The 13,273-nt window shown below is 36.5% G+C and overlaps 1 protein-coding gene across 2 annotated transcripts; it reads right to left on the bottom strand.

Annotated features, from left to right (window-relative positions):
- Positions 1 to 903: 903 nt before the first annotated feature.
- Positions 904 to 7,578, bottom strand: LOC117480146 (chemokine-like receptor 1). 2 transcript variants are annotated; one of them, XM_034127337.1, is made up of 3 exons: positions 7,495 to 7,578; positions 3,654 to 4,330; positions 904 to 1,867 (listed from the first exon to the last, which is right to left on the bottom strand). In XM_034127337.1, the coding sequence occupies exons 1-3, from the start codon at positions 7,514 to 7,516 to the stop codon at positions 1,394 to 1,396; spliced, it is 1,173 nt and encodes a 390-aa protein (XP_033983228.1). In that variant the 5' UTR covers positions 7,517 to 7,578; the 3' UTR covers positions 904 to 1,393. The 2 variants fall into 2 exon arrangements, with proteins under 2 accessions (XP_033983228.1, XP_033983227.1); XM_034127336.1 differs by lacking the exon at positions 7,495 to 7,578 and having other exon boundaries at positions 904 to 2,514; positions 3,568 to 3,656.
- Between the last annotated feature and the right edge of the window lie 5,695 nt (positions 7,579 to 13,273).

The raw sequence follows: 13,273 nt of genomic DNA, 5'->3' as shown, positions 1-13,273 counted from the left end.
TTGCTAAAGGTAAAATTCAAGCCATTTAAGAATTACAATGCTTACATAACATGTCCTTTATTACATTTAACCTGTTGTCGAAACATTTCTTGATCAAATTGATATGAAACAAATGAGATAAATATCGCTGTGACACTGGTGTCACATCGGGACTTTAACCCTAAACTTTCACAGTGAACCCGGAGGGACATATATGCACAATCAGAAATATGATTACGATCTGCTCAATTAATTTAGCTGATTCAATTATATTTAGTTAAAATATTCTTTATTCTTCAATTTAAACAAAAAAATCATCCTCATTAATTAAGTTATAAATAAGAGTTACTTTACCATTAAAGCCCAATGTGACATATATGTCACATTTCAGATATTTGACACTAGGGGGGTTACTTGTCAGAAATGTGTTCTATGTGGTCCATTTAGTCTAAATTGTGTTCCCCTTCATTTTCCCGAAAGTAGAAATGGGTCTGGGTTCTTATGGGTTAAACAAAATACGCACTATTAAAAACATTAGGAATAAGAAGGCAGTTAAAACTAATATGGTATTTAAAGAATATTTAATCTGAAGTATCAAACTGTATTTTCTTTCCTTTATTTTCTTTTTTCTTTATTTACTTTATGTAATGTTGTATTGCTTTGTATGTCTGCCCCAGGACTTTGTTGTAGAATGTATGATGTTCATGTATATATGAATAGATATATATGAATCAGACCCTACAAAGATAACTTTTCACCTTTTTATTTCATTTTAAGACTAGATGACAAAGAGTTCAACGCATAATTTTTTGCGGAAATATAATATAATTATATTTATATACATATATATATAGTTAACTGGAGTCAAAGTTTTCAACAAAAAATCTTTAATATAGGATTGCATAAAACAACATGATAGCGCTGATACAAAAATGACAAAAACACTTACTTGCATAGACCAGGTAATATCGATATTAAAAATGATTAAGAAGGTTCAAAAAAAGGTTTTATAATATATTTTCATTTTTATCCAATTTATTACGCATTTAGACCAAATGTTGTCTAAATGATCAGAATACAATAAATAATGCAAAAGCTAGCATACCGAAAATATTTAGGCAATAGCCTACATTATCACAATTAACTGCGGAGACTCCCATATCCTGATCTGTCCTGTCTTGAACAGTTGCCCTCCGGTTCAAGGAATACCATGAAAACAGATGATATAATAAAAAAGATGTTCTCAATACTTAAAAAAATAAGAAAACAGAGAAGAAAGGAGAAGAGAGAGAGAAAAGCAATATTACGTTTATATAAGGGCTTGAAGCAATGAATCAAACATTATTCCTTCATTGCCTCATGTGTGGATCATTTGTATAGTTTCAGTATTTGCTCCTTCATGTCATGGACAGCCTTATACGTTAGTATTAAGAGTTATTTGCTCATTTCTCTCCTTGTCCCCTGACTGTGTGTCACTGTGAGTTCCAGGACCGTCCTCCTGGAAGGCAGTCTCCAGTACAGCCAGGATGGGTTTACAGATCCTATCTTTAAAATCTTGGCCCATGAACACATACAGGAGTGGGTTCAGGCAACTGTTGAGAAAGGCCAGGTTGGTTGCTATAGGAGCTCCAATGGTGTAGACGTGGTGTAATATTTCACTTGAATGAATAGCCATGTGATTTACCAACTCAATTAAACCAATGATGTGATAAGGAGCCCAACACAGGAAAAAAGTGGTTATAACTGCAGCTATGATCTTAAAGGGGCGACTGGACTTGCTGGCCAGGGTGCGGTTTCTTCTGAGACGATGGATTATCACAGCATAGCAGGAGACAATGACAGTGAAGGGGACAACGAATCCCAGGAGGAAGCGGGTGAGGGTCATGGCCTGATGACGTAACAGACGCAGCTGTTTCACAGATTCTGTTACATCATCAGGGAGAGCAAACTTGTAGTAGCAGATCATTATGTTATTATCGACACGTGATGGCCCAGTGTCCCTAAAGACGAAGTATGGAGCGCTGAGAATCAGAGCCAGTACCCAAACACCGAGACTCACACAGGATGCCTTGCGTACACTTCGGTGGTTCTGGGCCCAGACGGGCCACACCACAGACACACATCTGTCCACACTGATCACCATCAGGATGTAGACACTGGCAAAGATGTTTAGTAAGTTCATAGTGATAGAAAGTTTACACATGAACTTGCCGAAAGGCCAGTGGTAATTCAAAGCCATATTCACCACAGTCAAGGGCAAAAATACTGTGAAGAGGAAGTCGGCTATGGCAAGGTTGAGGAACCACACTGTGTTAACTGTTTTCTTCATCTTGAATCCGGTCACCCAGATAACCACTCCATTCCCGAGCACACCGAGAACAAAGGTCAGGCAGTAAATTACAAGGGACATGGTGTTGAGAGACTTTGTCAGATCAGCATACTCATTGGTAAACACAGAGCCATTATTTTCAGACATGTCTGTATTGTAGCTGTTATAGGAAGGGGTAGCGGCCATCTCTGTCACTGTCTGAAGATCTGCAATGGCAACATGAAGAAACAATATGACATTTTTTTTGTGTTTTTCCCTGAAATTGATTTCGATAACCTCTAATGATAAAATCATGCAAAAATATATCATATCAGACCAAAAGCAATAGCAAGTAGTTAACATTGAGAGACCTGGTGTGAAGAGAAGAAGACAAAAAAACAGCCTGGTATAGCAACAATTAAAAAAAAGTTTTTTGTTCTAAATGTCCTACAATTTGTGATGCAGAAAAATTAACTTTTCTTTCATTCCAATGTTTATATTCATCTTACAATTAATACCATGTAACAAAGTTATCTAAAAGGACCCTTAATTCTGCAGAGATGTAACTTAAACTACGCTGTTGCCCATAAAGTTTGAATAAAATATTTGTACCACTTCTCATTAAATGATTGTGTTTGTAAATAGGAATAAAAAAAGAAAAGGGTCTGAATACACAATTATTACAACTTTATGGGCAACAGTGTATGTATTTTCATATGTCAGTTCAATCCCAAGTGATTACTTCACATAAACATCATTATACATCATGCGTTATTTCATGCATTAAAACTATCATAAGTCATATGAATTGGTTATGTGCATGTATTTTTTAAGTATGTGCTGTGTAGGTTTTAAGAGTATGTAAGTAGGTTTTTAATCGTTATCTTCAGTCTAGTTGGAACAAAAGTTATGAAAAATGCTTTTTTACTTTCTGTGCGAGTTAGACAGGTCAAGCTGATTATCAGTCTGCCTGGAAATGCATACATTCCCTTCAAACACCACATTTCCTGCATATAAGAACAATTATTTCAAATGCACTTAACTAAGCAAACTGTGAGCATATTGTATTATACACGCTTAAATGATTTGGGACAGCAGCCAAAGTATTTTCTATAAAAACATCTTTGTCCACTCAGAAAAGCAACAAACAAACAAACTCTCTAGGAGGACTAAATATAGCTTGATTAAATCCCTTCTTATAAAATGCCAAGTAAAAGATTTGTTTGTTTGTTTTCTTCTAATCTACCACAAAGTTAAATGATAATGTATAACAACAGTACCTTGTGAGTCGGATGATGTGTCAGCAGCAGCACAAGTGACCCTGGTCAAAATCTGAAACCCTGTAAGGGCAAATGAGGGTCATGGCCTGATGACGAAAATGACGCAGCTGATTCACAGATTCTGTTACATAGTCATCAGAAAGAGCATAGTTGTTGAAGCAATTGATGATATCATAGTTGTTATATGATGGCGCAGTGTCCCTAAACACAAAGTATGGAGTGCTGAGAATCAGAGCCAGTACCCAAACACCCAGACTCACACAAGATGCCTTGCGTACACTTCGGTGGTTCTGGGCCCAGACGGGCCACACCACAGACACACATCTGTCCACACTGATCACCATCAGGATGTAGACACTGGCAAACATGTTCAGAAAGCTTATAGTGCTGTTCAGCTTGCACATGAACTTGCCAAAAGGCCAGTGAAAATTCATAGCTGTGTACACAACACTCAGAGGCAGGAACGCTGTGAAGAGGAAGTCGGCCACAGCGAGGTTGAGGAACCACACTGTGTTAACTGTTTTCTTCATCTTGAATCCGGTCACCCAGATAACCACTCCATTCCCGAGCACACCGAGAACAAAGGCCAGGCAGTAAACAATGAGAGACATGATGTTGAGAGACTGTCTCAGCTCAGCATGCTCTTCCTTGAAATCAAACTCATCCTCATCTTCATAATAAGAGCCATTTCTACCATTGTCATCAGTTGAATTGATGAGATAGAAAGGAGTAGCTGTCATTAGATCCATCATTGTCTTAAGACCTGCAAAAAAAGAAAACAAAGCAAACAAATTAAACCTTTAAGTATTTTATCTAGATGGGAACAAAAGTCCCTAATAATACTTAGGCGTAATGTATTCATAAATAATGTTCACAAAAAGGCCAATAGAAAATGCTATTCACATGGACATGACCATGTCCAGGCAGTAAATTACAAGGGACATGATGATGAGAGACTCTCTCAGCTTGTTGATATACGAAGGGCCATTTGTTCCAGATACTGTATATCTTTTGTATTTATGTGATAGGGAGGTGCAGTAGTAACTTTCCCCACGGTGTCTTGAGACCTGGAATGGCTGCTTACAAAAACCAACCTTTCTTTAATACACTGAACCCATTCTATTTTTGTATCATTCCCAGATTATTTATCCTGTTCTGATGGAAGAGGATAAGATGGTTCTGGACTTAAATGTCAGTTTCTATATACATATATATATATACATACAATTATACATTTAATTGTAACTTGGCCTTTTATTAGGCCTATTAAAATCTTAATTCATCAAAGTAGCAAAAAAACTCTTTTTGAAAATATTTGTACCATTATTTAAGCCTTTGGTAAATATGGACTAACTTCATAAGGTGTTAGTCAAGGTATTGGTAAGCCTTTATCAGGTAATTATAAAAGAAAACATAAAACAACAGTAACTTTCTCTAATACCCCTTTCACACCAACGGTGTTTCAGGGCCGGTTCGGTGCTGGTGCTTGAAAAGCACCGGGTTTTCCTGTTCACACCGCAGCGGAGCAGCGTCATAGCTCCGGAATCCGGTTCGTTTCGAGCACCAAAAAGTTGTCCGTCTAGAAGCAAGAACCGCATACGTCACGCTTACGTCGGAGGGGGGCGAGATTAACCTGAGCTAACACTTAAGGCGAGTACGGCAAATAAAAGTTGTAACAAGCAGTAGTGCTGAGCAAAGTGACTAGAACGCAACCACACACTTGTTAAAAAAAACACACTTTATAAAGTCAGGCAACACTAACCAGGCTTCGTGTGATTCTGTTTATTTGTACCTTACTTTGACCATCCGTTCGCTGTTATTGATCATTGTGGAGAGCAGGCAGACGTTTTGTTTGTTATTATAGCAGCTATCGGATGGAATCAATACATGGGCTGCACAGGTTGTCATGTCCGACTATCACAAGTAGAATCATAATGAAAAATACGTCGGTAAAAAGTGCCTGTAGAAAACTGCTTAGCAAGTAGTCAGTTTAGCTTCGGTTGCTATGCTAACATCACCCATGTTATACCAGAGAAACTTTCATAACAGCGTTGTGATGCCAAACAGCGTCAATTCAGACTGACACCAAACAGCGTCAATTCAGACTGACACACATTCACTTAAGGGGAACTGGGGATATGTATCAGCTGCTTGTGTGACAGTCAGACAGTGAATACTTTAGAGCCGTGTGAGCTAACTCGGAGCTAACGGGAGAATACACTCGTGGAAGAGCAGCCGGCCAGCACTGCAGCGGTCGGTAAATGCCGCTGAAACACATTAATAAACAATGAACCACGGCACTCTGGAGAAAAGTATAAGGTTGGAGAAGTCGTTATTTAATTTAATCTGGCTTCGTATGATTAAAAGCAACGCAGTCCCCGGCCCATTGTTATTGTGAGGTGAGCTCCGGCGTTGGGGAGAAACTCAGCGACGTAAACTGTGACGTCATGACGCAGCAGCGGCAGCACCAGTCGGGCTCTGAGCGGTGTGAAAAGAGCCGGCGCTAAACCGAAGAACCGGTTCTGAACCAGAAAAGCTCTAGCACGGAGCTTGAACCGGAGTTGCGTTGGTGTGAAAGGGGCAAAAGTTCATCAGTTGAATAAGGAATGATGAGGACGCTGGCAGATTTATGAAAGCCGAATGCCCCTGATAAGACTCATGATATATATCACGTCACATTGAGGTGTGATCACATAGCAAGCAAATATGAATTAAAACATTTATAGAAACTCATGACTAATTCCAGCAGAAATGCAAGTCCACTTTTTTGATATTACTATATATATATTACTTTATAATCATCAGCCTCACAAAGATCTCTAATTATTTCTTGAGTGAAAAAAGTTGTGAGGCATCAACTAGTTGGACATATTCAAAACCAGAATATCAAATATTACTCAAGTAAAAGGCACGGAGGAAGTCTACATTTCACAATTATAGGTTATCTTATTTCCTGTTAGCTTCTTCTGTGAAAGTCAGACTTCCTGTGGAAAGTTAAATAACATATGACATGTAAATTAGTTTGGAAACTACTTGTCAGTTTGCCAAAGCACAAAACTCTTCCCAAAACACTACATGCAGTACTTTTTTAACAGTAAAGCAAATACAATAAATACACAACAGTATTGGCCTTGGCTGTTATGTTCCCACTATTAACTCAAATCTTCTAAAGGTCTATTCTTTTTAATTCAAACAGAGGAGTGAGACCTGACGTAAGATAATATAATTAACTGATATTTGATTATAATCAATATAAGTATGAGGGGAATTTTACAAGTCTGTGTTATCTAGTTTCCTTCCTGTAAACGTATTTTTCGAAACTCAAATTTCCTGTGGAAAGTTAAAAACATCCAACATGCAACTGGCATATTCAGTTTAGAAACTTATTTAAAGTTTGACCATGCACAACACTTTTCCCCAAACACTACTGATAATGCTTTTTTGACAGTAAAACAAATACAAAATAAACAGCAACATGGCCTTGGCTGAAACGTTCACACAATTCACTCACAGCTTCTAAATGTCTCCTCTTTGTAATTCTACAGGGACAAAAAAATCACACTGTAAATTATTTAGGGAATTTAAATATTGTAATATTATTTTCTCCATATTGCCAAACTATTTATGGATATAAATGACAGAATTGAGATTGGCAACAATATATATAACATACATGTAATAAAAGCTATTAGCAATGATTGACTTGGGTTTGACTTAATTTTAAGACAATCATGACTGACATGAGGTGCCCACTGGACACTGGAGTCGGCCACAGCGAGGTTGAGGAACCAAACTGTGGTAACTGTTTTCTTCATCTTGAATCCGGTCACCCAGATAACCACTCCATTCCCGAGCACACCGAGAACAAAGGTCAGGCAGTAAATTACAAGGGACATGGTGTTGAGAGACTTTGTCAGATCAGCATACTCATTGGTAAACACAGAGCCATTATTTTCACACAAGTCTGTTGTGTTGATGTTATAAGAAGGGGTAGCGGTCATCTCCATTGTTGCATTGAAACCTGCAATAGCGATATGAGAAAACAACATGAAGAAAGGTCTCAAGCAAGTCTTGAAGTGTAACATAATCGATCACAGTAAAATAAAGAACACAAGTCAAGTAGATAAGATTAATCTTAATTTCTGTCTTTTACCAAGGGTGTGCCACAGGGCTCCCTTTTGGGCTCCATTCACCACATATAATGAGATTGTATCTTCTGTGGTGTATAATCCATCTTTACATAAACAATACTGTTTAATACTGTGTTGTTTATCCTGTCTATAATTCATGTATTGCAAGATGCATTATGCTAATCTTTTAATAATAATACATTTGTAGTATATCAAAAATCAATGGGAACGAATGGACTGACCTAAATGATTCAAATTAGAAAACTTTTGGATAAAAGTAAAGTATTTTCAATAGCTCTCTATACCTCTAAACCCAAAATCAATGTTCATGTTCCCTTTCAACAACCTCTTCAGATTAATCTTGTTAAAAAAAATCTCATTTTAATAATTGCTAACATACCTTCCTTGAAGTTCTCCATTTGGTTGAGGATTAATCTGTAGCAGAAGTAATAAGGTTGGCAGAATAATATTAGCTAACCTGTGGGTAGGGACACTATTGACCAACTTGAGGCGGAGACACTGGCACAAAATAAAAAAAGAAGAAATCTCCTAAAGTCTATTAAATCTTTTGTGTACGGTCACATTTAAACTCTGTAATTACATTTCAGCACTGTAATTACATTTTCTCCTCATTTTCTAAAACAACACATTGGCTTTATTGATATGATTTATACAGTGCAAAAGAAGTGAAGAATGCTACATGTTACTGTTTTTAGTGCACATACTGTATACATTTGTCAGTCAAATCAACAACACGTAGGTTAGATATTCTAATGCCCCCTCCCTTTACCCTGCGCAAGAAAGTCGGAGCATCATCTTTTAATAATTTAGTTTCCCAACAGTTTTATAAAGTAGCAGTTTACTCCCTGCTTTACAATTTCAACTAGAAGCTGGAGACATGTACTGTGCTGCCTCTGTACGTCTGTCCGTGCAAGCCAAAAGAGAACTGAAATCAGACTGTTTCTTTCTCTGTCATGTTGTTTTGATAAATATTAGTATAAGGGAAGTTCAGCCACTCTAGTTTCATCCTGTTTTATAATCTCAAGCTCATTTCCTTTAATATTTTGAAAGACATCGTGACACTGCAGTTGGTCTTTACTCACAAGTGCTTCCTCATATAGGCAACATTTGAAGAAGCACACATCGCTTCCAAAGTAAGTGTTGGCAACACTTTCAACTACTACCACTGCTATACTAATACTACTACTACTACTACCAGTGCTATACTACTACTACTACTACTACTACTACTACTACTACTACTACTACTACTACTACTACTACTACTACTACTACTACTACTACTACTACTACCACTGCTATACTAATATTACTACTACTACTACTACTACTACTACTACTACTACTACTACCACTGCTATACTAATACTACTACTAATACTACTACTACTACTACTACTACTACTACTACTAATAATACTACTACTACTACTACTACCACTGCTATACTAATATTACTACTACTACTACTACTACTACTACTACTACTACTACTACTACTACTACTACTACTACTACAAGTACTATTATAAATTACATAAATAGCACCATACCATAAAACATACTTTTGAATTTTCCTTCATTCCTAATGTTTAACTTTCATTTGAAGTTGACCCCATCGATGCATGTCAGCTTTTATCAATCCAATTGATAAACTATAACTTAGTAAGTGTACTTTCTGCAGACATTATTGGAGCTGTTTAGTATCTGAACTCACTAGTTTGGACTTTACTTAAACATGTCTACAATTCACAGTATACTACCCTCATTAGCAGCAGAGTATTGGCCAACACTTATCTTTACTTTTAGATAATATTAAACAACAACTTAAAGCTCACAATGACTTACAAAATACTTTGTATAAGGTTTGTATAGTCTTTACATAAGGAATGTATTTATTTATTTATTTATAAATAAGTTATCATAAATACTTTGTCACCTACAAATTCACCATTAACGTTTCATCTGAATTGTAGGACCAAAGGTAGAAGCCATAATTACCGAGTCTGGCACTGAAAGCCTACTCAAAATATTTATACATAATCACAAAAGACTGATGATTTTCCCACTTCCTGACTACTTGACTGAATGGCTTTAATGCTGCAAACAGTGCTACAAATCCTTTAGCACTATTAGAGGTAGGTCTATATCAAAGGCTGCTGATGAATCAAGTGTTGTCTTTTCCCTCTTGAAGTTTTCTGTCCTTGATCTGAGAAGCGCCTGATGTGTGCAACAGCTCCCTCTACTGGCCAAATCTTATAACACCAACAATAAAAACATTTTAAAAACAAGTTCATCCTGTGTTTGGTTTATTTGTATGAACACTTTTTATTTTGTGTGACACCAGATTATGTGGATCGACAAAGGATAAAGAGATAAGAGGCTCACTATTTGATGGAGTTAAGTGGTGATTATGAAATGGAAACAGTCAAGTGGAAATAACATTTTAATAATGAAAATAATGGTAACAACACAAAAGCTGTCTTTATCAGCTTCTATGGACTCTTGGTACATTTGGACATGTCTAAAACTAAATATAAAAAAAAGTTTGATCATTATATTGTATAGAAACTTCATGTTAAATCACATCTGCCACACCATACCAAAGTCATACAAATCATAGAAAATGTTTGCCATTCCCTTATATTTCATCAAAATAGTTAATTGATGTTATCAAACATGCCAAATATTCACTGAGAAGTGTATATTGTACTTTTAGAATCCACGTCCTGTGGATGTGTAGGATCTATAGTTTGATAGATATTACGAAGATGATTTGAGGTCTCGCCAGGAGAACGTGTAACGGCAGCGTCCATGTAAAGTTAGCGTCAACCCTCACGGGGTGAAAACAGTATTTCCGGTCTCGAAGTTTTCATAATAAAACCGTATTCCCCTCACTGTCAAATTATTTTACAGTGATATCTGCCGTACTCATCCACTAAAAAACATCAGTTTATCCTTGTTAATTACACAACATTAATTGGTTTAAATTGTGTACACTGCTTTTGTGTTTTTCCCATAGGTTTTTCCCTTTCGTTTCTGAGAGACACATTTCTTTTTTCAGAGGTTTTGATAAAACATCGAACTACCCATAATCCTCAGCTATCGTTGAAGCTCGGTGATTGGATGTTTTAGCCTCAATGCACGTTGGGATATGGTGTTTATGCAATGTGAAATCCGAAAACATTTAAAAAAAGAAAAGAAAAAAATACTTTATTCCGAGTGTGCTTGCTTTTCTCTTTGAAAGTCATCACATAACGGCATTGTAATACACGGTTCGGCTGCATTAAATATTACATATCTGCCGTAGTTCTTTATTTATTGAGCCCTGATTAGAAGACCTTTGGACAAACTGGAAGAACTGCCACCGAAACTGAATACGTGACGTGGATCATAAATATATCAACAATTAAACAACATCTTCAATTTCTCTTCACACAATACGTCTCCTTGCAGTATCAATAGTAATTCGGTTGACTTTTATATTTGATCCAATTGGTAGATAGGCTATAATTTATACCATAACGGTGCACAGCTGATAGAAAGGGACTTGTAGTTTTTAAAGACATTACTGATTTTCTTTGAATATAAGAATGTAAATACTGAGTTGAGAGAATAGTCAGGGGTTTCGGGTGATGGGAGACACATCTATGGAATCAGAATTTCAATAGCTTACCATTAAATGATGGATATACCTTTCTGTCTATGATGTTTTACAAATCAGATATTAATGTGTAGAACTACAATATGTGAAATAATATAGCAATATCCTGTAAAATTATGTGAAAACATGAATAAAACTACACATCTTCAGATGTTATACATAAGTGTCCTACACTAATAATACAAAGTTATTATGGCATTGTATGCTGTGTGTTATTTGTAACATCTTCAGAAACTACCTTTCCAACTCCTCACCAGTTGAGTACAGGTCTATACAGGTTCATGGTGCAATGCATAAGCTTCAAATCGAGAGACTGAAACTGTATTTTTCTTTACCGTTCTGTTTTAATTTCACAATAAAGTTAATAGTAATATTATGTTTGATATTATTATGTTTTATTAACTAGACCACTGGGTCATGTTTGGTGTTACAAATATCAAAACAATATATGTGTGGATAACAAAATAAATATGTCATAAACTAAACTGGAAATTATACTGGAAAGTATAATTTATTGAGTTAACACCATTGACTGTATATTGGTTAACACTGTAAACTTGACCGTTTTTTAACCCACACCGCCTAGTGGTTAAAGCATGTTATTGCATTTTTTTTGTTGAATATGTTATATTTGATGAACAAATGTAGATATTAAGAGTAGCCTACATTCAAAATAGGGGGAAAGTGGAAGGTCAATGATACAAATATAGAATAGAAAATATCAAGAAGATACTGTAGTGATCTCTACAATAAAACAGCTGGTGGAGGACATCCAAAGATATTAATAGGAGGATGTGCAAAACAGACAAACTAATAAGGCTTTATTTAAACATTAAAGAATACTTTAACGTCTTCTTTTGAATAAGAAAAAAACTTTGGGGTTATCTACAGATAAATATTAAGCCTGACAAAGTACTTAACGTCTAATATATTGCATAGTTTATTTTGGCACTTGACAATCCCCTTCCCTGAATTTTACTCAGGTGTACCTAAAGTCTGATTTAAGGGTTGTTTATATTTCACATCATTAATCAGAATCTGCAAAGTAACTAAAATAAATGTAATGGAGCAAAAATACCAGGTTAACCTCTGAATTGTAGTGGAGTAGAATCACAAAGTAACAATAAATTGCATGTTGTACATGCTGCTGTAACAAAAACATTTCCCAACTTGGGATCAATAAAGTATATCTTATCTTATCTTATCTTAAAGGACAGGTGTCATGCTTTTCCGGTTATTACCCGTCCCCTTGTGTGTTATGAAGGTTTTTATGCATGTAAACGGTGTGCAGAGTCAAAACCCTCAAAGTACACCCTGTAGCGAGTAAAACTCTAACACAGAAAATACCTCCCCAAAACGCCTCGTTGGAGATACGTCATTGTCCATTGTTTACTTCCTGGGTATCGTGACGTAGGAATGGCCAGTAGCCACGCCCAGAGCTATGGCCGCACCCTCTGCCAGCCTTTCATGTAACAAAGCTTCCCAAAACCTTTCAGGATTCATGCCGGATATGTACAGCGTAGGGCACTGAAGAACGATGCTGTTCCTACGTTGTTTGGACCAGCGGGAGTTCGGGTACACAACCTGTAAGTATTCATTGTTGTTTGTGTATTTATGATGTTTAAAACAAACAAGGTATCTACCACGACTGTTTAAATGGGTAAACGTTTTTCGGACTATTACGTTGAAATGCTCTCCGCAGACCCATGCTCACAGCGTTATAAACCTTTTTCTTACTCAATATCAAGCCACACTTATTGTTTTTACTTCGGCTGTGAGTGTTTGTGTGTGCTCAGGATGAGTTTTGCTTGTTCTAGCTTTATCGCCAAGCCTGTCTGCTCCTCCAGCAGTGTGTGTGTCTGTGTGTGTGCGAGCAATGCTAACTGGGCTA

This window comes from Trematomus bernacchii, unplaced genomic scaffold (genome assembly GCF_902827165.1).
Source record: "Trematomus bernacchii unplaced genomic scaffold, fTreBer1.1, whole genome shotgun sequence".
NCBI classification, from domain to species: Eukaryota; Metazoa; Chordata; class Actinopteri; order Perciformes; family Nototheniidae; genus Trematomus; species Trematomus bernacchii.
Note: the sequence above shows the minus strand (reverse complement) of the source record. Positions and strands in the feature narration are given on the sequence as shown.